At 42.3% G+C, this 27650-nt stretch overlaps 2 protein-coding genes across 2 annotated transcripts in view; one reads left to right on the forward strand and one right to left on the reverse strand.

The window, feature by feature from the left end:
* Positions 1-27632, forward strand: part of LOC108068126 (uncharacterized) — a 118667-nt gene extending 91035 nt beyond the window's left edge. Inside the window, exons 5-9 of the mRNA XM_070219259.1 lie at positions 16453-17585; positions 18046-18273; positions 20439-21300; positions 21677-22395; positions 23525-27632. Coding sequence (XP_070075360.1) covers positions 16453-17585; positions 18046-18273; positions 20439-21300; positions 21677-22395; positions 23525-25753 — 5171 coding nt within the window. The 3' untranslated portion in view covers positions 25754-27632. The remainder of the gene's footprint in view (positions 1-16452; positions 17586-18045; positions 18274-20438; positions 21301-21676; positions 22396-23524) is intronic.
* Positions 18419-19496, reverse strand: LOC108068127 (uncharacterized). The gene has a single exon (XM_017157534.3). It carries the CDS (start codon positions 19393-19395, stop codon positions 18538-18540), a length of 858 nt encoding a protein of 285 aa, XP_017013023.2. The 5' UTR covers positions 19396-19496; the 3' UTR covers positions 18419-18537.
* Positions 27633-27650: the final 18 nt, after the last annotated feature.

A 27650-nucleotide genomic window follows, 5' to 3' on the forward strand; every position in this document is an offset into this window, starting at 1 on the left:
AATCGACCATTTGTGACACACATTAAAGACCTTCTTCTTTCTACGCATTTGCATGGACTTGGATAAGTTTTAGTTAACTACCCAAAGTCATGTGTGTTGGTTTTCGAGGTGGTGGTGGAGATGGGGAGGGGGTTTTGGGTTCGCTTTGGGCTTGGGTTCGGTTTTATATAGAATAGAACACACCCAAAAAAAAAAAAGAACAACATACGCGTTATTTTCTCGTTTTTCCTTTACAACATTGAGACAACATTGTCATGGTCTATTTGGCTTTTGGGTTTTGTTTTTCTACTTTTTTTTATCGTACAACCTGGTATTCCAAACACTGGGAATAAAATGGATTATTCATCAAATTTATACAAACTACAAACATGAAAAAAAATAAAATAAAATTAGATAAATAAATTAGACAAATGTTATAATGTAATATTAATATTTTATACTTCAAATTTATTATCCTTGAAGTTTTTTATCTTCTTTGTAAGATAAATGCTCCCATCATTTTCTCTCAGTATTTAATTGAGCTCGTGACCTAAGTTTCAGCTCGCCATGGAATCTGCTCACCTTCTTTTGAAAAACTTTGGGTATTTCTCCAACTCCAGCCAAACATTTTTACATGTGTGCCATTCTCATTAATTTCAGATGTTTCATTCGTTCAACGTTTGTCATTTCATTTCGCTGGGTTTCCAAGAACATTCCTCCCGTTTTTCGTTTTTTTGTGGGTGCGTTTTTGGCGCAATGTTTTAATTGTTGGTCGCGCGAGCCACGCACTCGGGGAAAACCCAAAGGGAAGTTGGAGGGAAATTCAATTACGAGCCACGCCTGAAAAGCGGGGAAAAAGGCGACCCAACTAAGCCAGGTCTTATGATGGGGTGGCCAAAACCAAAAAAAAAAACCAGGCTCGACTTTCCTTGGCTAATTTGCAGAGCAGAGAATCGAGAGAGGCAATTTCTCCGGCTAAATTTACCTTTTTCTCCGCCAACCCCACGCGAAAAGCTTAAAGGATTTTCCCTTGCTATTTTCCCAGACTTTTTCACTGTTTGTAATAATTTTGTGTTACTTAATGGCGGGTTTTTTGGGGCTAGAGAACCAGAAAGAGAGGCGATGCTGTAACAATTTTCTAAAATTACAAGCCCAGCCAGTTCTCCGCGGAGCACACACACAATTCTATATTAGGCATAATTTAAAATTATTTTACGTTTTGCAGCCGCCGGGGAAACTCACTCGGTTCACTCGGTTTTGTCGGTTGGCCTGGCCTCCTTTTACCTATTGCCGCTTTTTTGAGGTCTTGTAAGTCAGGGAACAGCCAACCCAGTGGAAATTAGTTTGAGTTAAATCGCTGAGAAATTGACTTATAATGAGACTAATTAGCCCAAAGGGTTCTCCACTCGAAATCGCTGGCGATGGCAGATGATTAAGGTGGTTTCACATGGAGATAATGGTTGTCGGTCGTATATATCGGAAGGGAATGTTTATTATTATTTTTGAAAACAGAAAACTATTTATTGAAAGCTTTGTGATATTTAATTTGTTTTGAGTTAAGAACTAGCGAGTGAGGTTTTAATAATATTTTTACTTCAATGTTTTTTTTTTAAATTTACCATACATTTTTCTAGCCGTTTTCCTCTTTTATTGTAAGTCTTTAAAATCTGAGCTTTTCTTGAAGGGACACATGAACTAGCTTATCCTGGCGCAATCCCTCACACTGATTGACCCCATTGTACTTTTGTTTTCCACCCAGATCCGTGACCTTGGCCCTTCAGTCCATCGTGCTGTTTTTGGGGTCCTGATCCCAAACTCAAATATTTATCCCATTTACATGCCTAAGCAGTTGGGGCACCACCTCAAGCCTCCAACGACTGACACTGACAGACATTGACTACTATAATATCATCCCAGCAAACCCAGAAAGCCCAGAAAACCAAAAGAGCCCAAACCAAAGTGCTGAGGCAGCTCAATCTAATTAGTTGTTTCTCTGTTGCTATTTTTGGACCACACAAATTAAGTTTGCTTTGTCTTAAAGCAGTTGGTAGTTTACTAAATGAGATTTAAAGTTACATTTTTGGTTTGTTTAGTTAATTAATAACAGTGTTTAATGGCGAGAGTGTTGATAAGAGGATATAAGAATATATTTTATAATTATTAGGTTTATTTGACCCATTTCCCATGAAGCCATTTATAAATGTTTACCAGCTACTAGAAATCTGTTATTCTGTTTATTATACCCAACGCTACGGTTACACTAACTGCCCTTGTTAATGGAAATGAGTTCAGCTCTTGCCCCGTGTAAATATTATGATAATTTGCATACTATTATTATTTTTCTATACCACCTGGAGTGAAATAGTTTTGTGGGCCTAGAAATTGACATGATTTCTTGGCTCGCACACACCTAGTTTTGAACCTACGCGCTCTCATTAATTGTAAATTATGTCATGATCTTGTCGAGTTTTTGGGTTTGAGTTTTTTTTTTTTTGGTTAGCCTTATATAAGCGAATCCCGGAATCATCTGATCATCCGATGTGGAAAATGTCGCATTTGCATATTTCATGAAGCCGCCGCGAAGCTAATGAAGCCATTTTCCCCCGCCATTACCCATTACCGATGACCTGGCCTTAAGTCCAGGCCAAAAGCCAAGTTAAAACAGTTTGTCTGCTCATTTAGCGCATCGATTCAACAAGTTTGTGGCGTTTGTGGCTGCAAGAAGCTGGAAAATTATGCTAATTATCTAGGGGCTGTGTTAAACCCGTTGGAGTTGTGAACTCTTCGGTAAAGCGTTTACCAATTCAATTAGCCCCACTGATTGTGGAGAATGTGGCTTACACTGAACCAAAGAAATGAGTGAAAAGCAAGTTAAATATGGCAATTAATTTAAAATATAACTGTTTAAATTATGATTTCAATTTAAGGAGGCAAATCGAAAAATGTTAATCAACCAATAAAGTTTCAAGAGCTCAGAGTTGTAGTTGATTTATCGATTTACCTATCCCCTTGATAGATAATAAATATCTCAGTGCTTTTCACACCCCCTACAAAATATCATACGAAATCGTGCTGTCGAATCTTTGCTATTTATTAGCTATTCCCCATATTTGTTTATTGATGTTGAAAGGCGATTGGCGATCAATGCCAGTTGCATTTTTTGTTGTTCAATCTGCTCACGCACCTGCAGCATCTCGATGATTGTTAATCGATAAACGATTTGTTGCATTGTTGACTCGACATGTTTGGTGAAATGAAATGGCCAGGTAAAACCAGGTAGTCAGTCACCCCCCTCCAAAAAAAATCGTCTCCCAAGTGGCGGCAACTTTCAAAGTCAACAACCAGATTGAAATGAGAAAAGTAAACGGTTGCTGCAACTTGTTGTCGAGTCTGAGTCGACTGACGAATGTTAAGTAATTGCATTGAACTGATGAATTTCTGAATGGTCTGTTTGCTCAGCCAGCGCCGGATAATCGTTCGACTTAAGCCAGAAACATCTGCTCCGATCGGCGATATATATATATAAATGTATATTTATGAGCGTAGAGTACGTGACAACTGCATACAGAGATGGGGAAAAATACAAATAATGCTCAAAAAGCACCAAAGAAAATTTTAATCTAAGCAGATTCTAACTTTAAACTGGTTTCAAAGATATAAATATTTTTTAACATTAATTTTTGAGATTATCAACGATCCAAAAAATACTACATTATAGATAAATTGACAGCTCGTCTACTTCAAGCCTTCAAAACTTAATGTATCCCAAAGATACTTAGATACTGACATTTTGAATTATCACCGCTATTGTTGCTCTTTTTCTATTCGTTTTATTTTTGTTTATTAGTGGCGCCACTCGGCTATTTGTTTATGCTTTTATCGCCAAACGAAATTCTTTTACAAAATCGGCCACCACCCACTGTTACATTTTCCCTATTTTTTTTTATTTGGGGATTGCACAACATAGTATCTCTTTTTTTTCGTTCAAGGTTGCGTGTTACACTTTTCATTTGTTTACATAGTTCTTCGGGGCTTTAACATATATATATGTATTTCTTTTTATTGCATTTGACCACATGCTGGCAGCTAAACCGTCTGAATTTTCCTCTTAAAATCTCTCAAGAGACTTTGACGTTGACAGCAATTGCAGATGGAGGTGGTTCAGGTGGTTTTCAGGTGCTTTTTGGGTACTTTTTAGGTGGCTCGGGTGGCACACAGGTGTCTTCTGCACGAGCCATAAAGGTTAAGTGGCCCACTAATGTGGCAATTTCTTCATTGTTGCCTCTATTTTCCCCGCTTTTTTTTTCTTTTTGGCAGCCCCCACACGCAGTATTATTATTTTTTTTTTTTTGGTGTTTGCCGAGTCGATAGGCAAGCGATAGGCAGCGAATTAAGGTCAAGTTTGTCGCCTGTGCGTGCCATCATCATAATCATCATAAGTATCATCATCATCATCGTTGTAATCGTAATCGTCATCGGCGGTGCGTGTTGCAATCTTTTGATTGCCACCGCCACATGTCGCCAGACAGTGCGAAAGAGATGGAGAATTAATCATAAAATTTCTGGTTTATTGTTGCCGTTCTTACCGTCAGCAGCTTCCACGCAAAGTCATTAAACTGTAAGATAGGATTAGCAGGGGGAAATCCATATAGAAACGACTTAGAAAATTCCCTGTTATTTGGCCTTAGAATTTAAACAATGAAAATATTTCTAAAGTGGTAAAGAGGTATTTCTTAAATAATTTTTTAGGTATTTCTAAGATTTTTTCATGTACTTTTTAACATAAACAAAAATACCAGACTTAAAATGTTAAATAAACATAACAAAATTAATTTAACTTTTTCCAGTATCTTTCAAAAGTAATTATTCAAATATTATTCAATATGACCAAAATTATATTACTTCCTAAAAATAATAAATCATACATTTTTTAATAACATTTATTACCCAATAAAAAATAGTACAAATTATTCTTAAAAAAAACACTAGGTTGTCCAGCATACCCTTTGTGTTAAAAGTGGACATCATCTGTGCACATTAACGACAAAAGTTCGGCAAATGTGTCGCAGTCGCTCAAAAGCCATTAATGAATATTAGCAATACATTGTATTCGTTTACTTTTTTTTTGTTTTTTACTCGATTTTTGTTGGGTTACTCGGCATCTTTTAATAGATCTCAAACGAGTTTGCTCCATTCGCCGCTCGCTTAACCTGTTGCCAAAATGGAAAAAAAAATAATAAACAAATGGGAAAAAAAGAAAAAATGAAATAATATTTATGGCATTAAATAAGAACCCCAGTATTTGGCCCCCTTTAAACGCTCTAAGCGATTTCGGATCGGGATTTGTCATTATTCCTCCCCACCGAACTCCCCGCATTCTTCCGGAAATGTAAGAACGATTTTGCTAATTTAGAGAAACGAGGTAGCCCCGAGCTTCGGATTGCTGATCTGCTGATCACATCGATCGATTCAGTGGTGATCGAAACGAAATTAAAGGAAGTCGCCCGAGAGAATTATGGTTTATATGTATTTACATTAAAAAATTATATCGTTTATCAAGGTTTTTGGTGTATTATAGAAAATAAATATCATAGCTGAGAAAAATAAGGAAATTCATAGGTTCTTAATATATTATTTTGAGAAATATCATATTTTTATAAGCTTTAAGCATAAACATTTTCCCAAAGGCTAACGCACTTAGACCTAGGAAATTGAATTCAAAATCAAGACAGAGAAATGGATATGGAAATGAATCGCGCCAAACTCGATGTTAAACTTAAACTTGGAGATGCAAAACGTGAAACTCGATGCGATGTTATGATGTTATGATGTTGTGGGTGCCACTTTCCATCGAGGGAATTATGCATAGGCAAATCACAAATCGCACAAGGTAAACAAAGAGGAGTAAAGGGCATTGGCAGGCCAAGTGAAAAGTACACAAGAAATTAGATGGCTTGGAAAACGAAAACGACAGCAGACTGCGTGTCTCAAATCGGATCGGATGGGATCGGTTGAGATTGGTTCGGAACCACCCAAGTAACCACCGCATCGGAAAAGCGCTGAAAAGCGGGGAAAAGCGAGGGAAAATGCTGGCAATGGGAATGGGCATGGGCATGGGCATGGAAATGTGATTGTTATATAATAACAGGGAAGTCACGCCGCCCTCACGCACTGCAAAAATACCAAGAAAGCAATACAGACAAATGTAGATAAATATGGGAAAAAGGAAAACCAATCCGAACTGAACCAAACCAAAGCAGATCAAAGACCCAACTTCCGATGGGTTTCGATTTACACACATGGAAGTTCAAGTTTTATATAAAGCATATACGCAAGTTACGAGGGCGATAAATTGAGATTAAACATAATAGCAAAAAAGATTCACAGAAATATAAATAAATTCATAATAAAATATAATCCCCATAATCATAATCTATACTAATTATATTTCCACAAAGTGTTTTATTAATTGAGAAAAATAGTTTTCTATGGTAAGCCACCGTTAAGTCAAGTTTCTGTTACAAATGGTAAACATGTCTAACTTGTTTAGTTTTTACTGTAAAGGGAAATATTTCCGTGCATTTTTCAAGAAATTTACTGTTCTGTTTTTGCTTATCCATGGCTTTTTTTCTGGCTGCTGTGTGAAAGTGTGCCTTAGAAATGAGTCAAAGATTAGGCTGCATTTTGGTGGCCCTTTTTTGTTTTGTTTGGTCTTTTAAAGAACGGGGGTTCAGGGGCGGTGGGCTAAGGGGACAAGAGGGGGGCAGGGGCAGACACCTGTGAGATACGACGACTTTCACTTTGAACTGCGGCGCATTCTTGGCCACTGGCCATCCGCAAATTGACAACAAGCACGGCCAATAAAGCACTCGACTTTCAGCTGCCACTTGATGCACTGAAAAAATAAATGCTAAAATCAGTAAAATTAATAAAAAATTGTTTGGAAGCCAAAACCCCTTTATCTTTATACCCAAAATTAAAAAAAAATCTCCCAACTCAAGTTCACTGCAATTTCTTTCGGTGTACCGCATTCTTCGCAACGTTTATGATCAATTATTACTGCGTCTTATTATTTTATTAAAGCCATATTGGCTTTTGTAGTTTTTTTCCTTCGCTCATCATCTCCTCTCTCAGCTGCCACATAAATTATGTTGTTGGCCATAATTATAGCGCAAAAAAATCAGTTGTTTTTTGAGTTGAGTTTTTCTTAGCGGCATTTTTTAAACTTTTTCGGCTTTTCAAAATAAAAATGTCCACAAATTGCAGTGACGACAGCTGACAACGAACGGACAATTTATGCAAATTGCAATTGCCAATTGGGAACGACACCAAACAGCTCAAAAACTCATCTGCCACTGCATTTACGCCACTTTGTCGGCAAAAAAAAATATACAAAATAATATACAAAACAGAAAAAAGGAAAAACAAAAGAGCGCCGCCAACAATAACCAGAAAGGAAAACTGAAAACTCGTTCAGCTGATAAGAGAGCCAATGAAAGTGAAACCATGTCACAGATTGAACAGTTGTTGTGGCATAGCTGTGTTTGCTGTGTGTAAATATCATAAATAAATAAACTAAAAAAAAAGAGAGAAATACGAAAAAAAAAAACGAAACCCACAAAGAGACCAAATGCAGCTCCTCCGATAAAACGGAAAGAAACCAAACAGAAATAACAGCCATAAAAGCCATAAAAACAACACCCAGCGGAATGGAAATGGAAACGGACATGGAAATCGAAACCATGAGGCGTTGAAAACGATGAAAACCGAGGAAAACTCGCGCATTTCGCAACTGTTGCACTTCCTCCTCCCGCAAATTAAACAAACCGATTGTTGCTCTTTATCTACCACGAACTTCTACTTTGTATTTTGAATGCAAACAGTTTACAAAGCGTTTTGGCGATAAGAAAATCTAAGATATCCACAAGGTGTTGACGGAAATATCATCGCGATAAGGGCGTTATTAAGACTGCAGCGACGAGTTGGTCATAATTTATGGCTTTTCGGAACTCAATTTACTTCTAATAGGTATTCTATAGATATTTAATTAGAAGGGCGAAAGATAAGAATTTTTTTCTCTAAAATTAGGGCACCTATTTTTATTGTTTATGTAAAAAAATAGATTGATAACGACAGTTTATTCTCCAAGAAGTAATTATTAAATAGTGTCAAAGTATATTAAAATTATATCAAAAAATAAGGTCAGGGAAACTAGAGAATCTGCAAAGCTGTCAGAGAAATTAATGGCGAAAAAAATATGTTGAGAAGTGCCAAATCAATGAAAAGTGTCAACAACTATTGTTAATTTAATTATTCAATGAACAACGCTTGCCGTCAGAGGGCGCTTTTGTGCTCGCGAGGTCACCTTTTTTGACAGCCCTTGTCGAACTGAATAACTAAGCGAGGCAATTTATATTAATGCCACCTGATGAAGCCTGTTATGGCGACGAAAAACATTTGCAGTTTGCTGAAATTTTCATTTTCCATTTTCCATTTTCCATTTTTTTTTTTCTTGCTGGCCTTTCAACGCATCTGCTGTGCATCTTTTATCCCACTTTTGTTTCCAGATTTTTTTGGGCTGCCTGCACTCTCAGCTGTTAATTCAATGGAACAGCCATCCTGCTCTGGAAATTTAATTTCCGAGTGAAAAAGCCTTTCAAATTCTTTGTCCCTGCTAACTGAAAGTTTTATCCCCCGGTTTGAGTTTGAGTAACCCCCACTGACATTGCGATTGGGATTGGCCAATGTAATTAAGTCGGAGCTCGGAGGGCAATCGCTTGTGCTGATGCTCCAGTAGCTCACTAGCTCCTGGTTTTCCTTCTCTTTATTTTATATTTTATTTTTTTTTGTCTGGGGTGTGGGCCACTTGAAGTCGCCAGCATTGTTTTCAGCTCAGCGCCCGCTAAAAATAGTCAAAGGCATGTGCCCTCCATCTGCATCTGCATTTGCGGCTGCATCGAAAAAATCGAAAAAAGACCAGCAGCTCGATGCCACAGGCAAAGGCATCTCCACACACAGGGAAAATTGTCAACCAGAAGGAAGCACTTATTAGATACCCAGCAGTCCAGAAAGGTGGCTTAGGGAAAATGGGAAAACGAATGAAAATTATTAACGAACTGGAATTATGTTTAAATTTGTTCAATTTATTTTTAATATATTAAATCGATACAATTAGGTTATAGACAATTTAGAAAAATAATGTTAAAGAAAGGCATAATAGTCATTTTAATCATTTTTAAATAGGGTATAAAAAAAACTTGAAATTCCTATTAAAAACCAAGTAAATTCTAAACGCTCTGCCCAATATACCGCTAGAACTAAAGACCGAAAGTAATGGGTATGTGAAAAAAATAAAAAGACATCGCACAATGACGCGACGAGTTTCCTTTTTCAAAGCGGCCTGCAAGGAAATGCCTTAAAATAGGCAACAAAAGGTGGAGCGACAGGGACGGGGCGACGACCGTGTGCGAAAGCGAGAGGGGGAGAGAGGTAGCGGGAGAGGCTAAGTTTTCTTCTGGCTTTTCCGTATTTTTTCCCCCCGCCACCATCATTTTGGACACTGGTAGGCATCGGCATCCCAGGGCGTCATCGTCAAGTGCACGGCCCTGCGTCAAGTTGCCAAAGCAATTGAGTTGAGTTGACTCGAGTTGACTTCGGAAAATAGGGATAAAATAGGGAGAAGGGGAGAAAGCGGGACGAGGTATAACCCACTTGAATGGATTCAAACTCAGGACGCCTTTCCAGACTTTTACGGGACCCATCACCAGACCCTCGTCCAGGGAATGACCCATCAGAACCCAAACCCAGATCTACATTTTAGAAAAAAAAATACAAAAATAAGAATTTCTATATAAATAACAGCTATATGTAATATCTGTTGGGGAAAATTAAAATTAATTAAGATTGATGTAACCGATTTAAATCTGTTTAGTTCCTAAATGGATTAAAGTGAAAAAAAAACAGTTTTTTGTCAGCAAGGAAATAGAGTTGTTGATAATTATAATATATCAAAATATGATTTAATAATAATCGCAAATATGAAATTTGTAATTATCAAAAATATATTTTTAAAAAACATTCGACAAAAATATTAGAGCGCTGGAGAAATGATATGACGAATTCTTAAACTGCTTAAAAAACCTGTCATTCTTATTTTCACATTTCTAATTGAAAATTCTAGTTCTTCTTTTTGCCAAGTGTACTCGATGCAGTCGCGGAAAAGGCCATGGAATGGCAACAAAATTACATGCCACGCGTTGTGTTTAATTTGGATCTGGCGTCTTTTGCAGGGCCACAGGCACCAGTACAACTAAAGGTATATAAGTACGTGTATATCCAATCAGAGCAGCAGCTAAATAATTCATGTGGGACAATGAGTATCTGTACCTGTACCGCCTTACCTTACCTTAGGAGACTTACTTGACTGACTGACTGACTGCCATTTATTTCCACCTGTCTAACGACCAACGTCTAACGGTGCAAATACTTCGTATATGAAATATGTGGAGAAATGGGAAACTAGTTCGCAACTCGGCGGTGGCCCATTGTTAATCACAAGGCACCAACTGCACTGCAGTCTGGGAATCGGGAAGTGGGAAAGTCAGAAGGTCGAGAAGTCGGGTAATAGGAAAATCGGAAAACTTTTGACTGACATTTGCAAGGTCATCGAAAGGGGGCAATTAGCAATCGAATTTCTATAACCAAACTGTTGTTAATATTAATGAAGATGTGGTAGGTGGTCAAGTCGTAAACGATTGCCTCTCCGACGCTTGGTGCTTAGCCAGAATGTCAAGGCATTCTGTCTTGATTTCTTAACCAGTGCGGAAATGCAGAAAAAACCAGGTGCGCTTTTAAAATCATATATTTGTATGATTTCATGCATATTTTGGTTAACAAAAAGTGTCTACAAATTTAGTTAAATTTTTTTTAATGTGATTAAACTTTTTTTTTTGTTCTAATTCCAAGCGATGAATGAAAAAAGACAAAGTAAAGTTTGATTTTTATTGAGTGAGTTCTGAAAAATATTTTCCACATGCTTCACTTTCTAAAGGGTTTTTGCCTTAAGGAAATGGAAAATAATTCCCAACTTTTCGGAACCTGAGACTTTTTCTTTTCCATCACCTGGTCATCAGCTCAGTTGTTGTTTTTCGTTTTTGCAGCTTTTCATCAGCTTTTCCGGGAAAGTCTTGCCCAACCGCACACCACCCACCGCCTGCGCCCATTTTCTTTTCATTCTCCTCCCCAACTTCGCACATTAACACCTTTTCCGAAAATCTTTGGCAAGTTTTCAGCTTTGTTTCGTATTTTTATCCGTGCGAGAACTTAAAAAACACTTTGCTAGAAAATAAATTTTCACACCGAATCACCGAAAAGAATTCGAATTCGATTGGCTGTTGTTGTGAGTTGGATTTACTTGAGTGAGTGCAAATCTGTTATGGCCAACAGACAGACAGCCAACAATTTTCCACCGCTCACCGATCGGTGGCGATTGAGTCAACAACATTTGGCCAAAATTGCCCCGACTACTGCTTGGCATTTTAACCCAATTCTCTGGCAATTTTAATTGCCAACGTACAGACAGTTGCCCAGTTAACAGTTTTCAATTTTATTAATGAAGTCGTAAAGTTGCCAAAGTTTATCACTCGGCTGCTGCGATTTTGTGCAGCTGCTGCTGGCCAGGTTCGCCCCGATAAAGCCAGATAGGCCCCCCCGCCTCCTTTTTCTCTTCCATTTTCTGATTCGCTTGTCTGTCTGCCTAATTTTGATGTCATTAATTTTGACCATCTCCATTTCCATTTCCATTCCGCGTTTGCAGTTTTTTGGCCCGGTTTTTATTTGGTTTTTGGCCCAAACACGCAATCCTCCGAAGAAAGAGAAGAGGGAAAAGAAAGTGAGGGGGATAGATGCATAGTTAGATCGATCGGTTGGGGTTTCTCCTCATCAGCATGGTTTTGGCCAAGAATCGAGCGTGATTAAAGCAGGCAGAGATCTTAAATCCGTCCCCAAAATTAAAAAAAAAAAAATTAAGTATTTTTGAAGACTTGGAAATTAATGTTGGATGCTAACCCAACAATATTTCTAAAGACATAGTTCTATTATTTTAGTAGTAAATATTGTAAAATATTTTTGAGGTAAATTGTTTCTGTGTAAAAGAATTTATTGAAATTTTTTAGCAGTGCACCTGAAGAATTTTCCGGCTTCTGTGGCGCTTCCGCCTGCACCGCCCCCTCATTATCACCTGCTTCCGCTCATGAATATGCAGGATTAGCTCATTATCATCCGTCCGATGCTTGGATTGGAGGCTGGTTGCCGTTAGAAGTGGGCTCGGGCTCTCTGCGTGTGTGATTTACATTATAATAATTAGTTTATGACAAAGGCACGCGCTACTTTGACTTTCCCTCCCGTGCTTTTTTCTCCAATTTTCCCCCCCACTTTACCTTGGCTTTTCACTCAGCTCTCATTCTCGTTTCCGTCTTGGTCCTGGCCATCAAAATTGCAAATAGAAAGCAATTTCCACACTTATTACGGCCACGTGTGTGTGTGTGTGTGTGTTTGTCTATGGGGGGAAAAGCGAAGGGGTTTTGCCATATATCCGTGTGTCTCCTACGATTTTGGGTAATGAGCTTCCGCAAGCTTCCACTTCAGCCTTTACACAGGCAAAAGGCATTGAAATTATGAGTTAAGGTTTTTTTAGGAAAAATAATAATTCAATTATAAATCACCCCAGGGGTTGCTTGAATATTGGCTTCTTAATGTTGCCTGGGCACACCTTTTTTGGTAGAAAATTCGCAATGTGACCTTGCTGGCTATTGATTTTTACGATTTTATTATAGATTTGTTATTCTTAAATCATAGTTGCCAAAAATGTTTGATATATTTTTTTCTTGTGTAACCACTTCTTCCTTTGTCTCTCTTTAAACTCCTTTTGCTACCAGCTTTTCCCTGCAGCTGGCTTAGAAAACTTGCTAACTTTGCTGAATTTCTGCCTCTGAGCTAGAGTTTTGCCTCGAGTGCAAAGCAGAAAGAGATGGGCGTCGCCGAAGGGGGCGGTGGGAGAGGGAGCAGAGGAGAGGGGAAAAAGTGGGTGGAGGGGGGGCGTTGTTGGCTGCCCGCTGCTCAATTTCAGACACACACGAAATTACTTTACAACTCGTGGCTGAGAGTCGCACGAAGCCTTGTGGCCTCATTAGAACCCCTCTGGAGAAATGGAGAAATGGAGAAAAGGGGGCGGGAGAAGGGGCGTAACAGCAGGTGACTAGTTTCCAGCTACTTAACCATTCTGGCCTGCATTCTGCGCTGGACTGAAATATTTATGAACCATCTTGGGGGCAGAAGGGCACATCAAATGCAGCGCAAAGTGAGACTCGAAGTTTTTAGTTGCAGTCGAAATACCCTTTTGACTTTGGGGGCTTACCATTTACTTACCAAAACAAAACTCAATTAAATATTAAAATGTTAATATTAATATTTACAACCTTAAATAAGTTAAGTGAATTCTGGAAAAGTTGCATATAGTTTTATTAAAATGCGTAAACTTTGCCTTTCCATTAAGTTTCAGGTGAGAAACTTTTCGAAATTCCGTTGGCTGGCATTGAAATAGTTCAGTGGATAAACTGATTAAAGTCAAAGTTTGACTTGCTAACATTTAATTTGTTTATCAGGTTATCTTCTTCCAATAAAGGATGTTATTTTGATGCCAGTTACCTTTAGTTAGCCACTTTTTAGCCAGGGTATTTGCATTGCGAGACTTTGACCCGTCGAGGCTGTGCCTCAAAAAGTGGCTACACAGAGTCTTTGTGGTTGTCATTTCAATTAGCAATGGACTCGGGTCCGCCCGACTTTGTTTCTATGACTGTTTCGGGGTCTGTTTCTGTTGCTGGTTTTTTGAGCCCCTGTGGGCGTGAAATGAGTTGGCAAAACAATAAAGAACAAACAGATATGGCAATGTGTGGATGTGGATGTGGATGTGTGTAATTTGTATAATTTAAGTGAGCATTAGCATTTGCAGAGATTTCTTTGTTGTTGAGGTAAAGCATTCTGCATTGGCATTAATGAGTGGCTCATTAATCACTCGCGGCAATTGGTACCGAATGGAATGAATAAATAAGCGAATGTGAATGAATAACTCGGTGACTGACTGACTGACTGACTGGTTGGTTGTTTGACTGATGGACCAAACAGGCAATAGTTGTGCCAAAAACGAGGTAAACAAAACGAGACTCGCCGAAAAATATTGCATGGGAGAATCGCGATCTTTTTGGGGAGACTCCCCCGCGGGCTCACATGGCGTATGATTAATTTTTCACAATCATTTTCCATTATGCAAAAAGTCGCGGAGGTGGCTTAGATGCATCCAAAGGGGTCTCTTTCTCTCCCATTTTTTATTTGCGTGCCATGGCAGGAGTTTGTTTTTCGGTTTTCGGTTTCCGTTAACTGTTGCACATTTTGCCTTGATGATGATAATTAATGAGCCAGCGGTGCGTATACGTGATGTCGTAACAGGCCAAACAAAATCGAAATCCGACGAAAACCAAGTAAATAAATTACATAAGCGTTGTGTTTGCGTGGGCCTGGCAAAAATAAGGATCGCAAAATTATATTTTTGAGTCTGGAAAATCTTTCGATAGAAAAGTGTGACCATATTTCGTAGAATAAATTAGAATAACCATTTTACACTTTCAAAATATTTGTTATTTTTCAATATACATACATTTTCTTTCCCTGTGAATAAATATTCATACTTCCCATTTCTGCCCCATCATCCCCGCCTTGAAAGTTATTTAAGATTAATTAATAAACTCTCCCCCGGCCGCATTTGCGTGCTTACAGATTATGTTAAACCAAGTGTATGCCGAAAAAAAAACACGAAGGAAATATGTTTGCCAACAATCAACTTAAACGCTGCCTTGCCACGCCCACCGCCCCCTGCCTCCTTTGATTTTCCACTGCTCTTTTCAATATGTGAAAAGCGAGTTTCCATCCCCCCAGCCTCCTAAAAAAGTTACACAAACTCAATTTTGTAAAAGCGAAATTTGTCTCCCTTTTTTTGGGCCGTATATATAATGTAATTTTGAAGATGTTTTCACATTTTGCGCAAAATATTTACACAATTTTCTCCTCCTCCTTTTTTTTTTGATTTTCCTTTTTCCACACATTTGAAAGGGGATTAAAAGGGGCGTAATGGGGCAGTGGATGTTTAGGAGGCACCACCGCGTTGGACTGAGCTGAATTTGCAATTATCACAGCTAACTGAACCCGACTTGTCACCACATCCCCATTCCTACGCCGCCGTCCACTGGATGATTAATGGTCGTGAACATGACATCGAGTTTGTCTCGAATCTGTTTTGTTTCTGCGGCCGTAGTTGTGTTTCTGTGTCTGTTTCTCCATCTGAATCTCAATCGGAATCGGAATCGAAATCGCCATCCTAATGTTGGTTTAGAGCATGGCTGCTAGGTGCACTGCTAGAAAAAAGAAAGAAGATTAAGGGAAAAACAAAATATGTTCGAAAAGTAATCACTTAAGTGGCACTGACGGTATTTTGCGTATTTAATAAAGTTGGTCACACTATACTATTAAATAAAAGTGCAGTGTGACCATGCTAAGCGCTTTCCTGGCAATTTGGCAATTAGAAAACTAAAGGCGCGGCTCTGTTTCTCTCTGTGTACTCCTTGGGCCTGACAGTTGTCTCTCTAATGCCGTTCTGGTGGTTCTATTGAGTCTGTCGAGTGGCTGAGTGCCGGAGTACGTGGCCCAGTGTGGGAGTTGCGCTGCTGGCTTTCTGGCCATGGCCACTTGGCAAGTAACCCACACGATGCCAGAATGAGTCTTGGCCAGAATTGGCGGCTTTCTGGCTTTGATGATGCCTCCTCCCCTTTCCTCACCCTTTCCGCTGACTTCCAGTCGCAGTCCCAGTCCCACGCCGCAGAAATTGGCGGTAATCGCGAACAGAGAGACATGACGGCCATGGCCAAATCCTGTTTGTGCTGCCGTTTCGGCCAACTTCATCTGCATATGGCCCACAATTGCTGGCAATTAACTCACTCGTCCAACGCCACATAATTGGTATTGCTTAGCGGGGGGAATGACGTCACCCAAAATATTGAATGTCAACTACTTTTTAGCTCAGATTTTATTACAAATTGTAAAATAGAAAAAAGAAATGTTAAACCTTTAAATTATTACGCTATGGCGAATACCTCGACTATTAGATACCCGTTACTCAGCCAAAAGGAAGTACGAAAGAGATAGGGACATGCATGCAGTAAAGCAACTGCTTGCACTGCTTGAATTTCATTATTAGCTTTGCTCATAACTTTTAAATGGATGGTCCGATTTGAAAAATTTCTTCTACATTTCGTTAGGTACTTGGGTTCTCTACGAGTTTACCTATAAAAGTTTATACAAATTTTGCTTTTAATTCCCAAATTTCATACTAATTTTAGTCTACATATTTTTCCTCACCCATTCCAGATGAACACAAACTGAACTCCGGCTCATGGGAGGACACCTTGGACGAGCCGCACCACCACCAAGCGCACCACTCGCACCACCATCAGCACCTCCACCCGCACCATCAGCAGCACCACTCGCACCTCAGTCAGCGGCTCCACCAGCAGCAGCAGCAGCAGACCTCGTTCATTGGATCTTCGCCGTCCAGTGCGAGCATCACCACCGCCCAGCTGCATAGTGCGTTTAGCCGGAGGATCGCCGAGCAGCGGGAGCGGGATCAGCGGGATCAGAGGGATCAGGTCACAATTGCCGGCGGAAGCTTCAGCGCCAACGGTGGCCAGGCTGCCGTTGGTGTCGTTGGCGTTGGCAGCAGCTGCAGCGAGCGGGACACCAAATCGCCCTGCCGCGACAGGGATAGGAATCTCCTCGAGGGGATCTCTAAGGGCCAGGAGGAGCAGGATCAGCAGGATCAGCAGGAGCAGCAGGGAGTAGAATCCCAGCAGCAGCAGCAGCAGCAGCAGGAGGAGGAGGTTCTTACCGAGGAGGAGCAGACCAGCAGCAGCGTGAGTTCGCTAAGTGCCGGCAATCAACGCAATTCGCAATTGCGTTCAACCTTCAACAAGGCCAAGCAGCATTTGTCGTTTGACAAATGGCGCACGGCCGCCACCGGAAGCGCAACAGGTTCCGCATCCGCATCCGCATCCCTATCCACTGAGAATAGCAACGCCGCCAGCAACATGATTATGCGCAGAGCCAGTGCCTGCACAATGCCATCGACTGGTGGAGGAGGTGGAGGAGGATCGGGAGGTGGTTCCTCCGCCCAAAGGGAGGAGGCCACCACGCCGGGCGAATCCCCGGGAGGACGACTGTCCCGCTGGTTCTCGATCAGGCGCGGCTCCTCGCACCAGTACGATGTCGGAGGACGCGATGGCCGCCACTCGACGGCCTCCAGCTTCGATACCCCCGACTCGGGATCGGGCAACTCGCCGGGACAGGGAAAGAATAGCTCGGCCATCGGTGGAGCCGGTGTAGCCGGTGGATCCAGTGGATCCAGTGGATCCGGTGGAGTGGCCCAAGGAGCAGCGCTGGACGCCGCCTCGCCACAGAAATTGGCCAATTTGGGAGCCAGCAAAATGATGCCCGGAGTGCCAGAGGTGAGATATTTTTTAAACTACTAAACTAAAATTAAATTTTTAAATATAATTACAAATTTATAATTTTAAAATCTAAACAAAATTAAATGTTTTTTTGTTATAATACCTACTAGCTAAGAAACATTTTGAATTGGGCATTTTTTTTGTAAACAGAAAAATCCACAAGGTACTTTTTAATTTTAAAACGTAAATATTTTAAGTTTTTTAATAGATCCTAACATTTTTATTAATTTTGCGCCACTGTCCTCTCTTCTTCTTCTCAATCAAGTGAAGTTGGCTGCACTCCTTCGATATATTTATCGTGTTATCGATCCTTAAAACATCCTTAAAAGCAATGTACTCACTAGATTACGTTATATCATGTGCCTTTACATTTCATAACAATATGTTTACACTTAACTCTATTAATTATTAACATTTTATTATATTTATTTCTAATTTAATCCTTTATTTTTTGCAGTCGGAGGATGACGAGGCGACCGCCAATCGTTTCGACATGGACCTAATGATGACGCCGGGCAGTCGGGCCAATGGAACCGCTCGCACCGCCCAAAATCGGCTAATTGTGCCCATGTTGCCCCCCGCCCCCGCCGGATTGTCACAGCAGCAGCTAAAGAGGCGCCACATTGTGGCGGCCATCGTGCACAGTGAGAACTCGTATGTGGCCACCCTGCAGCGACTAGTCAATGTGAGTACAGTGCCCCCTCGATAGGTTATGAAATCGGAATATGTAGATCACTGCATGCTGCGTAGATAAAGGTCCCCAACTAACAAAGTAATTATAAATATAAATTAAAGCCTTTCAACTTTCATTTTAACCTTTAACTATTAACTATATCATTTAATTAAGTTTCGAATATGGGACATTTAAGGTTAGGATTTAGTTATGATGGGAAAACCCATTTCCAGTTGCAATTATCTGTTGGTTATAACATTCTTCGAGCTGGAGGGCTTAGTCCTCCTCCAAGTCCTCAAGCAACTCCTGGAGATCTTCGAAATCAGCCAGTTGCAGTTCCGAATCCTCGTCCTCCTCCGTTGTTTTCTTACCGGTTTCCGTTTCCCCGCCCGCCAAACGATCTGAATCCGATTCTGAATCCGGGCCAAACTTGAGTTCAAAGGGAAAAATAAGGCGGGGCACCTCGAAGTTGTGCAAATGGTAGTCCCAGTTGACCTGATTCTCCGGTGGAACCGGTTCCACCTGGCTGGCCTGGGGATTCTGGTCGAGAGCAGCCTGCGGCAGCTTGCAGGGATGCCCCTCCAGTTGGTGGTACAAGTAGAAGGTGTGTCCCGCCGTCTCCTCCTTGTAGGCATCCTGTTCGCCAATCATTTTGGTGGCCACCTCAGGCGTTAGGGTCTTTCCATCGACCAGTACGTTTATTTCCATGGGCACCAGCATGTACGTTTCCCCAGTGCGTTCGTCGGTTTGGATCTTGCCAAACTGCTCGGCCTCCTTGCTGGAGATCAAATCCAACTTCACCGATCTCTCGCGTTGCCAGCGAGCGATCTCCGTGCCCTCGGCCCGGTTGAATTTGTCCGCCTCCGAGGATCCGGTGGCCACTCCCTGCGGCGTCACCTCGAACGTGTGCAGCTGCGGGGGCTTTAGTTGAACGAAGGCCTTCGTCTTGCCGGCCTCCACATAGACCTGGATGTTCTCCAAAGCCTTGGCGATGGCCTCACCCATCGATGGTTCCTTGGGATCCTTAGAATCCCGATCATCCTGATGTTGATCCTCCTTGATCTGCTCCTTCAGCAGCTGCTGGAGCTTCTCCATCTGCTCCTTGGTCAGGTTGAGATCCTTCAGGCTCAACATATTTGATTATAATATATATATAGGTTGTAGGAATGTTTTTTTCTGGCTGGTGGATAGGATTTTGGGTATCGTTTGGCTATGATGTGGATGAAATTTACAGTGGTGGCAACTAGATGAGGTGAAATGGAGCTGGAAAAGCAAGAATACTAGATAATATTATATTATATTTACCTTATAAACTATTATCCAATCTATTATCTTGTAGCTTACATAATAACCCCCTGCATGCCATTCGTAGTTAGACAACCTTAGTTACCCCATTTAACCACCGACTAATCTTAATATCATCTCAAATCATTTGATCTCTTTACATGCCATCCTCTTCCCATAACTGCCATAAATGCCGATTTCACCGTCATAAAAATAAACCAACTAACTTACTAATCACACTCACTTACTCGCCCACTAACCAATTTACACACACACACACGTCCAATTTGAACCCAAAATCATATTTCTCACCCACAAGTAGTTACAAAATTAGAAGAAAACAAACAAAACAAGTAAAAATACTCGTAAACAAAAAAAAAACAGATTAAATCTAAGCCAAAAACTGTGAGAAACCAATAGAAAATCCGGCGCAAAAGAGCTTGGTAATCATATGAATAGAAAAGGTGTTGCACCAATCCTAAAAAACATAAGTAATTATAAAAAAAATTATTAAATAGGTAAAATTTACAACTTAAATTCACTTTTTGGAATAATTTTAATTTTCAATAAATCAAATAAGTGGAGCATTTGAAGATACCTTACAAAGTGTATGGAAAATATAACCATCAAACTGAAGAGTTCACTTAAATAAATATATTAAACTGATTTATTTACACAAGATGTAAACTAGTTGGAAGAGAATGTAAAATAAAATTATTTTACCCAAAGAATTCGCGCAAGCTTAATTTAATTTTAAATATATAAAATAAGTGAAGAACTTACAGAAATTTACACTACTTTTATTACTAACAAAAGATTGGTGTAGCTCCTTAAAAAAACCCGGGTTTTGAAACCGAACTAACCACCTTTGTGCCCTTGTTCTCACCCCGCAGGATTACAAGAAACCGCTGGAGGAGTGCAGTCCGCCGGTACTGAATCCTGTGAAGATAGCCACCCTGTTCCACTGCCTGCCGGACATCCTGCACTCGCACAAGCTGTTCCGCATCTCGTTGGCCGAGTGCGTCCGCAACTGGGATCGCGACGAGAAGATCGGCGACTGCTTCGTGAGCGCCTTCGGGAAGCCGCAGCTGCTGGAGATCTACTCGGGCTTCATCAACAACTTCTCGGCGGCCATGGAGCTGGCCAAGATGGAGGAGAAGCGCAAGTCGGCGCTGGCCGACTTCTTCAAGGTCAAGCAGATCAGTGCCCACGATCGGCTGTCGTTCTTCGGACTGATGGTGAAGCCCGTGCAGCGCTTCCCCCAGTTCATCCTGTTCCTGCAGGACCTGCTCAAGTACACGCCGCAGGGCCACCACGATCGCATGTCCCTGCAGTTGGCCCTGTCGCAGCTGGAGCTCCTGGCGGAGCTGCTCAACGAGAGCAAGCGGGAGGCGGAGCAGTACCAGGCCTTCAAGGAGATGCTCGGCCACATCTCGGGCACCTTCAATGCCCGATCCCTGAGCCTGAGCAGCATGAGCGTGAGCGACTCCGCCGGCGGCCATCGGCCGAGGTACTTGCTCCGCGAGGACAACGTCACCCACATGGAGTTCAACCAGGCCGGCTTCATTGTCAAGTGCAAGCAGCGCCGGCTGCTCCTGCTAAACGACAAGGTCATCTGCGTGTCGGTGGCGCCCAAGCAGTCGCACGACTTCGGGGCCACCGAGAAGCTCACCTTCAAGTGGATGTTCCCGGTCAACGATGTGGAGATCGTGGACAACAGCACATCGGCCACGCTCTCGAGGATTCTCACGGCGGGTAAGCAAAACAAATGCAATATAAGATCACTTCAACTGAAGAATTCGCGTAAATAGAGCATATGAACTGTGTGAGGTGAAATGGAGTGCTTAGAAAATCCAATGGTTTACCAAGTGATTGGGTTTAATTTATGAAAAGTTTAACCATCTGAACTGAAGAATTCGCATAAATAATAGTAAACTTTTTGCATCCTGTAAAAAATGGATATCAATAAATATATACTTTATTTTACACTTATTTATTTACACAAGATGTAAACAAGTTGGAAGAGTATGTAAAATCATTTGACCTACGAATTTTCTAGGTAACAAAAATTAGTTAGAAAATCCAAATAAAAATCTAAAATAAAATCTAACATTATATGTATTATTTGCAGGTCTCAATCGCGGCGGCAGCTTGAAGTCCAACGGCAGCAGCGGAGCCAACGGCAGTCCCTATGCCAACAGCACTCTGCCGGGACACGGAGGAGCCGGCGGTGGCTTCTCTGGCTTCGGGGATCCGCACAGCTCGCCGGCCGCCCAGCTGACCAACGGGGCCGACAACCTCTGCAGCGAGATGAGCACTCTGATGTACGACTACGAGGTCATCTCCCGCATCCAGGATCTGGTCTGCAGCCTGAAGGGCAGCTACAAGGAGCTGAACGCCAATACCACGCGCAACGTGCTCAATCTCATCCAGGGCTCCATCCAGCGCAAGGACGAGGAGATGGCCTGGGTGGACTCCTGCTGCCTGCAGCTCACCGGCCGCCACAAGTCCGGCAAGGAGGAGACCTTCACATTCCAGACGCAGACGCCGGCGGTGAAGAAGGAGTGGATCACGGAGCTGCGTCTGGCCCAGCTGGCCCTCGATCCGAACAACTCGCCCGCCTGGGAGCGGGGCGGCAGCCATCCGCAGCCGGGCCACCACCATCATCATCATCACCATCATCCGTCGCAGCATCCGCATCCACATGCGGGCGCAGGAGCGGGAGCGAGTGATCCCCGCCAGACGCAGGAGCAGCTGCAGCTGCAGGAGGCCGTCCAGCAGAAGCAGTCGCGCAAAATGCCGCTCTTTGTCAAGGCAATGCCTGTCTACAAGTCACAGCATCAAACCGAGGTGGGTTGATCCTTGTAATCTTTCCTGTAATTATACACTTGTCCGTATGCCCGTCTGTCCGTAAGTCCGTATGTCCGGACCATTTTTGGCCAAGTTACAGCAAAAAAACAAACAGAAAAAAGTCAAACTTTACCAAAACCACAGATCCCGATTTTCCACAAAAAAAAATAGTTTTTTGACCGTAACAACGGAAATATTTATTCAAATATGGAATGTCATACCTTTGTGAACTCGTTATTAAATTTCCTATCGATTTGCATTTAAAACTGGACATTTTATTTTTTTTGCCTTTTTTGTAAAAAATCATGAGGTACCCCCTTACAAAAAAATTTAAAATTGGCGAAAATTTTATTTTTCCAAAATCACACGGAAAGTGTTCTGGATTTATAGATAATTTTGTTATCTGTTCAAAACAGTATGTATTTTTGGTGTAGGACCATTTTTGGCCAAGTTACAGCAAAAAAACCAAAAGACAAAATTCAATTTTTGTCAAAAACTGAAATCCCGAATTTCCAAAAAAAAAACAAAACGGGTTTTTTCGCTAAAACAAAGCAAATACTGATTCAATGTATGGAATCATCAAATACTGATTCGCAAAAAATCATGGGGTACCCCCTTACAAAAAAATCGAAAATTGGCGAAAATTTTATTTTTCCAAAATCACACGGAAAGTTTTATGGATTTATAGATAATTTTGTTATCTGTTCAAAACAGTATGTATTTTTGGTGTAGGACCATTTTTGGCCAAGTTACAGCAAAAAAACAAACAGAAAAAAGTAAAATTTTTACCAAAAACGCAACCCAATTTTTCACAAAAAAATAATTTGTTTTTTGTCCGTAACAGTGGAAATATTAATCCAAATATGAATTGTCATACCTTTCTTTATTAAATTTCAAATCGATTGGCATTTAAACCTGGACATTTTATTTTTTTTAATTTTTCGTAAAAAATCATGAAAAAATTGAAAATTGGCAAATAGTGTATTTTGTAAAAATCACACGAAAAGTGTCATGGATTTTTTTATAAAACCTGGTGTTTTTTGACATCTCATCTTCTGCTCCTAGGGAAATAATCTCTTAAACATTTCTTAATTTCGAATTTACTTTAATAAAAATATTATCTTTACAGGTGCGCTGTGGATGTTACTACAGCATCGCCAATGACACCAAGCAGAGCGGAAATGCGCGACGGCGGCACAAGCAGCTGAACTACCTGTGGATGTGCAGCAGCGACGGCACCTCCTCGCACATCACCGTCCTGGCGCAGCATCCCCAGCAGGCGGGCAATCTGCGCGAGGCGGGTGCCTTCGATCTCTTCGAGGCGCAAGTTTCGGCGATGGAGTTTGTAAAGGGACTGGATCAGCTGAGGACGCGCGACGAGCCGGCCAGTCTGCTGGGCGATCTCGTTTGGCTGGGCACCGATAGCCGCAAGATCCTTGTCTATTCGGCCAGGAATCCAGAGCAGGAGGAGCAGCTGGGCAGCTATGCGGTGCCGGGTGCAGTGCAGCGTATACTCTATCACTTTGATGCCGTCTATGTGGCTTTGTCGGGAGCCACGGTGCTGATCTTCCGGCGCGGCAACGACGGCCTGTGGCAGCTGCGCGATCCGCAGATTATACGGCTGGGCGACTCGGATCTGGTGGTGCCCAGCCTGCTGCCCATCAACATGTGCATCTATGCGTCGTGCGCGAATCGAGTGTATGTGCTGAACGCCCTGAACGGCGAGATCCAGCGGAGCTTCGAGGTGCAGCACGGTGCCAGTCAGCAGGTCAATCTGATGGCCCACTCGGGCATTGGTTTGTGGATATCGCTGAAGAACTCCACGATGCTGTGTCTCTACCACACGGAGACGTTCAAGCATCTGCAGGACATCAACATTGCCTCGAGCGTCCTGCGGCACGACGGCAAGAAGGAGCAGCCGCTGAACAATAGCTCGGTGTATGTGACCGCCTTGATGGCCTGCAAGGGACTCCTCTGGGTGGGCACCAATGTGGGCATTGCGGTTACGATTCCGCTGCCCCGTTTGGAGGGAGTGCCCATCATTAGCGGAGGGATTAACATGTCGTGTCATGCGCACTTTGGACCCATTACCTTTTTGCTGCCGCTGATTCCGAAGGTTTATCCGGCTTACAAGCCACCAGGAACTGGAGGAAGTGGAGCTGCTCCACTGGTGCCCAGCATGGGCGATGACCTGCAGCTGCCTGCCATCGATGCGGATCCGAAAAGCGTCCAAGAGCTGGACGACGGGGCTGTGGTGCTGCGCAGGGATCTGGTTAAGCCGGAGGAGGTGGCGCAAGTGCCTTTGCCCACCAGTAATCCCTCCTCGCCGCGCAGCTCCAAGCTGGACAAGCAGAACTCGCTGGACCAGAGCTTCACGGCCAAGATACGCGCCTCGCTGGCCAATTCGCCGGCCTTCCATCGCAAGCGTTTCCGCGATGATCCGAATAGGATGTCCAAGACTTTGCCACGCGGTTTGGGAGCAACTGCAGCAACAGCAGCGGGAGGATCAGCATCAGGAGGATCAGCAAGTGGATCAGGAACCCAAACCAACAGCGAGCATGGCATCTGCGATGTGTACGGCCTGTACGGCAAGCTGATATTCGTGAAGGAGGACTACGATGCGGAGGAGGGCAACCAGGGCAACCTGATGGACATGATGTACGAGGGGATGCGTCGCTCGGACCCCGAACTGGCGGCCATACCGGGCAAGGTGTGCACCCTGGACAGGCGGCTGCGGATGAAGGCCTCGCGACCGCGTTCGCTGGATCTGTCCAACTGGTCGGTGGACTCCAAGTCCTCCAGCCTGTACACGTCGTCGGGCAGCGAGGAGAGCATGGGCATCCGTCACTTTGGCGGGCGATCCGTGTCGCGGAATAGCAGCAGTGCCAGCCACAAGACCTCCGGCACGGGCAGCGATCTGGGGAATATATCCGAGAATGGGCTGATGACCACGGCGGACATTCATCACCATCAGTTGCAGCAGCAGCAGCAGCAGCAGATGCAGCAGCAGAAGCCGGAGGAGATGAGCCGACTGGGGGCCGGATCGCAACCAGCTGCCGCTGCGGTGGCCACCTTGAAGCGCAAGCAGAAGCAGAACTCCAAGCAGCAGCAGCAGCAGAGCGCCGACGGGCCGAGGACAGTGATCACCCTGATGGGCGGACGCGGCTATTGGCGGCAGATGTGGTACAACGGAGCGGGCGGCTCGCCCAGTCATAAGAATAGCAGTGGATCTGGCGGAGGAGGAGGTGGATCCTCCGGAGGAGGAGCATTCAGTAACCAGACAGTCAACCCGAGCTGCTCGCCACTGACCGCCAACTCCAATGACGCACACATTGTGGTGTGGGAGAAGAAGTTATAATCGCAGGAGCTGGTGTGCTGCTGCACCCTTCAGCAGCATCCCCACCAGCACCATCCGCCGCTCACCGAGCTCTGGCGCCGCGTGGGCGAGCAGCAGCAGTTGCAGTTGCAGCAGCAGCAGTTGCAGTTGCAGCGCCGTGGACGAGGAAGAGTCCGCTTCCGGGGATCCTTTATCCAACGAGATCGCAGTGCAGGCAACGAGGGAGGAGGAGGAGCAGCTGGAGGAGCAGCGGGGAGCATGTTGGGTGCCAGTCTGAAGCGACTGACCAAGCTGAAGCGCGGCGGCAGCCTCAAGGAGTTCTAGATTCGCGTGTACATTGTTTTCGAAAATTAGTTTGTAGCTCGTAGGCTTACGTTAAGGCACAAAACTTCGTTTTGCGTTCGCTGCAAGCGGGAAAATATCGAATATATCTATTAGGGACCCTCGCTAACGCGACCAAACCAAATCGGAGAAGCATACAAAAATATTTAAAATATTTTGGAATCATTATTATCATTATTAATATTTAACTTTCTTGTTCAAAGCATTTATCACTATTGTAAAGTCAATATTTGAATTTCTTTCTAATAATTTCCAAACAGTTTTCCTATCAAAGTTAAATTTTGTTCTTTTCGTATTTAATCACAAAGCTAAGCCTGAAACGGATTTGGAAGCAGAAACGGAAGCGGCCACAGGGTGTACATTTATATAGCGAATGTTTCTCGAGAAACCTAGTGTTTAGTCAGCTTTTTCTCAAAACTCGAACAGCCAACTATCTCTTTTCGTTCTCGATTCTCGCGTAAGAAAGTGAAATTTAGAGGTAGGAAAATGTTTTTTTTTTCGTATGTAGTTCATAACTGAATATCCAAATATACAAGTGTTTTTTTTTCGCTAGTTATGTAAGCACATTATGTTACGTAGGATCTAAGTATTTCGATAAGCGGTAGAGCACACACACGAGAGAGCGGCCAAGCCAACAAGCTAGGGGGAAATGATGTTGTCCGTACAATAAGAGATAAAACTTGTTAAAAGATCCGGGAAACTGCCGAAGGAGCAGGACTTGTGCAGAATGGTGTATAACTCAGTTATACAAACGGCTCGATTTGGCCCCATTCTGCGACCATTTTGCGGTTTTTGCTAACCTTTTCGAAGGGAAAACTCTCAAGCAGCTGGCAGCACTTTCCTTATGTATGTATTATAACGAAATTAGACTTAAACGTACTCCCCATTTGTGGAAACACCCAATTTGTAGTATGTATTTGTGAACATTTACAACAAGCATACAAGAAAAATACAAAAAACAAATGGTTTTTTTTGTCTGTCAAGTAAATTGATATATATACATATATACAAGAGTAATGAAGCGAACAAGGAATATCTTATATATACACAAAAATAAAAACATACTTATATACGATTTACATATATAAAAATATACATGTGCGTGTGTGCAACAAGAATATTTAGCTAAACATAATAAGGAAAGAAACAAAATGTTTTATCGAAGATATTTTTTGTGAACGATATCTTTTGGATACACATATAGAAGTCAGGCATAATGCAATTATGTAACTTTTTATATCATTGTGCATATTTACACACACCCGAAACACATACACACACACACACACACATACGCGTTAACGCACTCATCTACATATATGAAAATAATATATTTACCTATATATCTACACATATTTACGGGTTCCCCGGGGAACCCACATGTACATGTACTTGGATGGCATATTATTCGGCCTCGTTTGTGAATTATATATCCACAGCGAAACCAGTGGCTTTGTCGGTGTTATACAACAAACAAAAAAAGATGAAAACAAAAACAAGAGCATTGTATGTATTCAAGAACAAAGAAAATGTATTAAAATATTACAAAAAAAATATATATATTGTGTGTTTTTAT

This window comes from Drosophila takahashii, chromosome X, assembly GCF_030179915.1.
Source record: "Drosophila takahashii strain IR98-3 E-12201 chromosome X, DtakHiC1v2, whole genome shotgun sequence".
Lineage (NCBI taxonomy): Eukaryota > Metazoa > Arthropoda > Insecta > Diptera > Drosophilidae > Drosophila > Drosophila takahashii.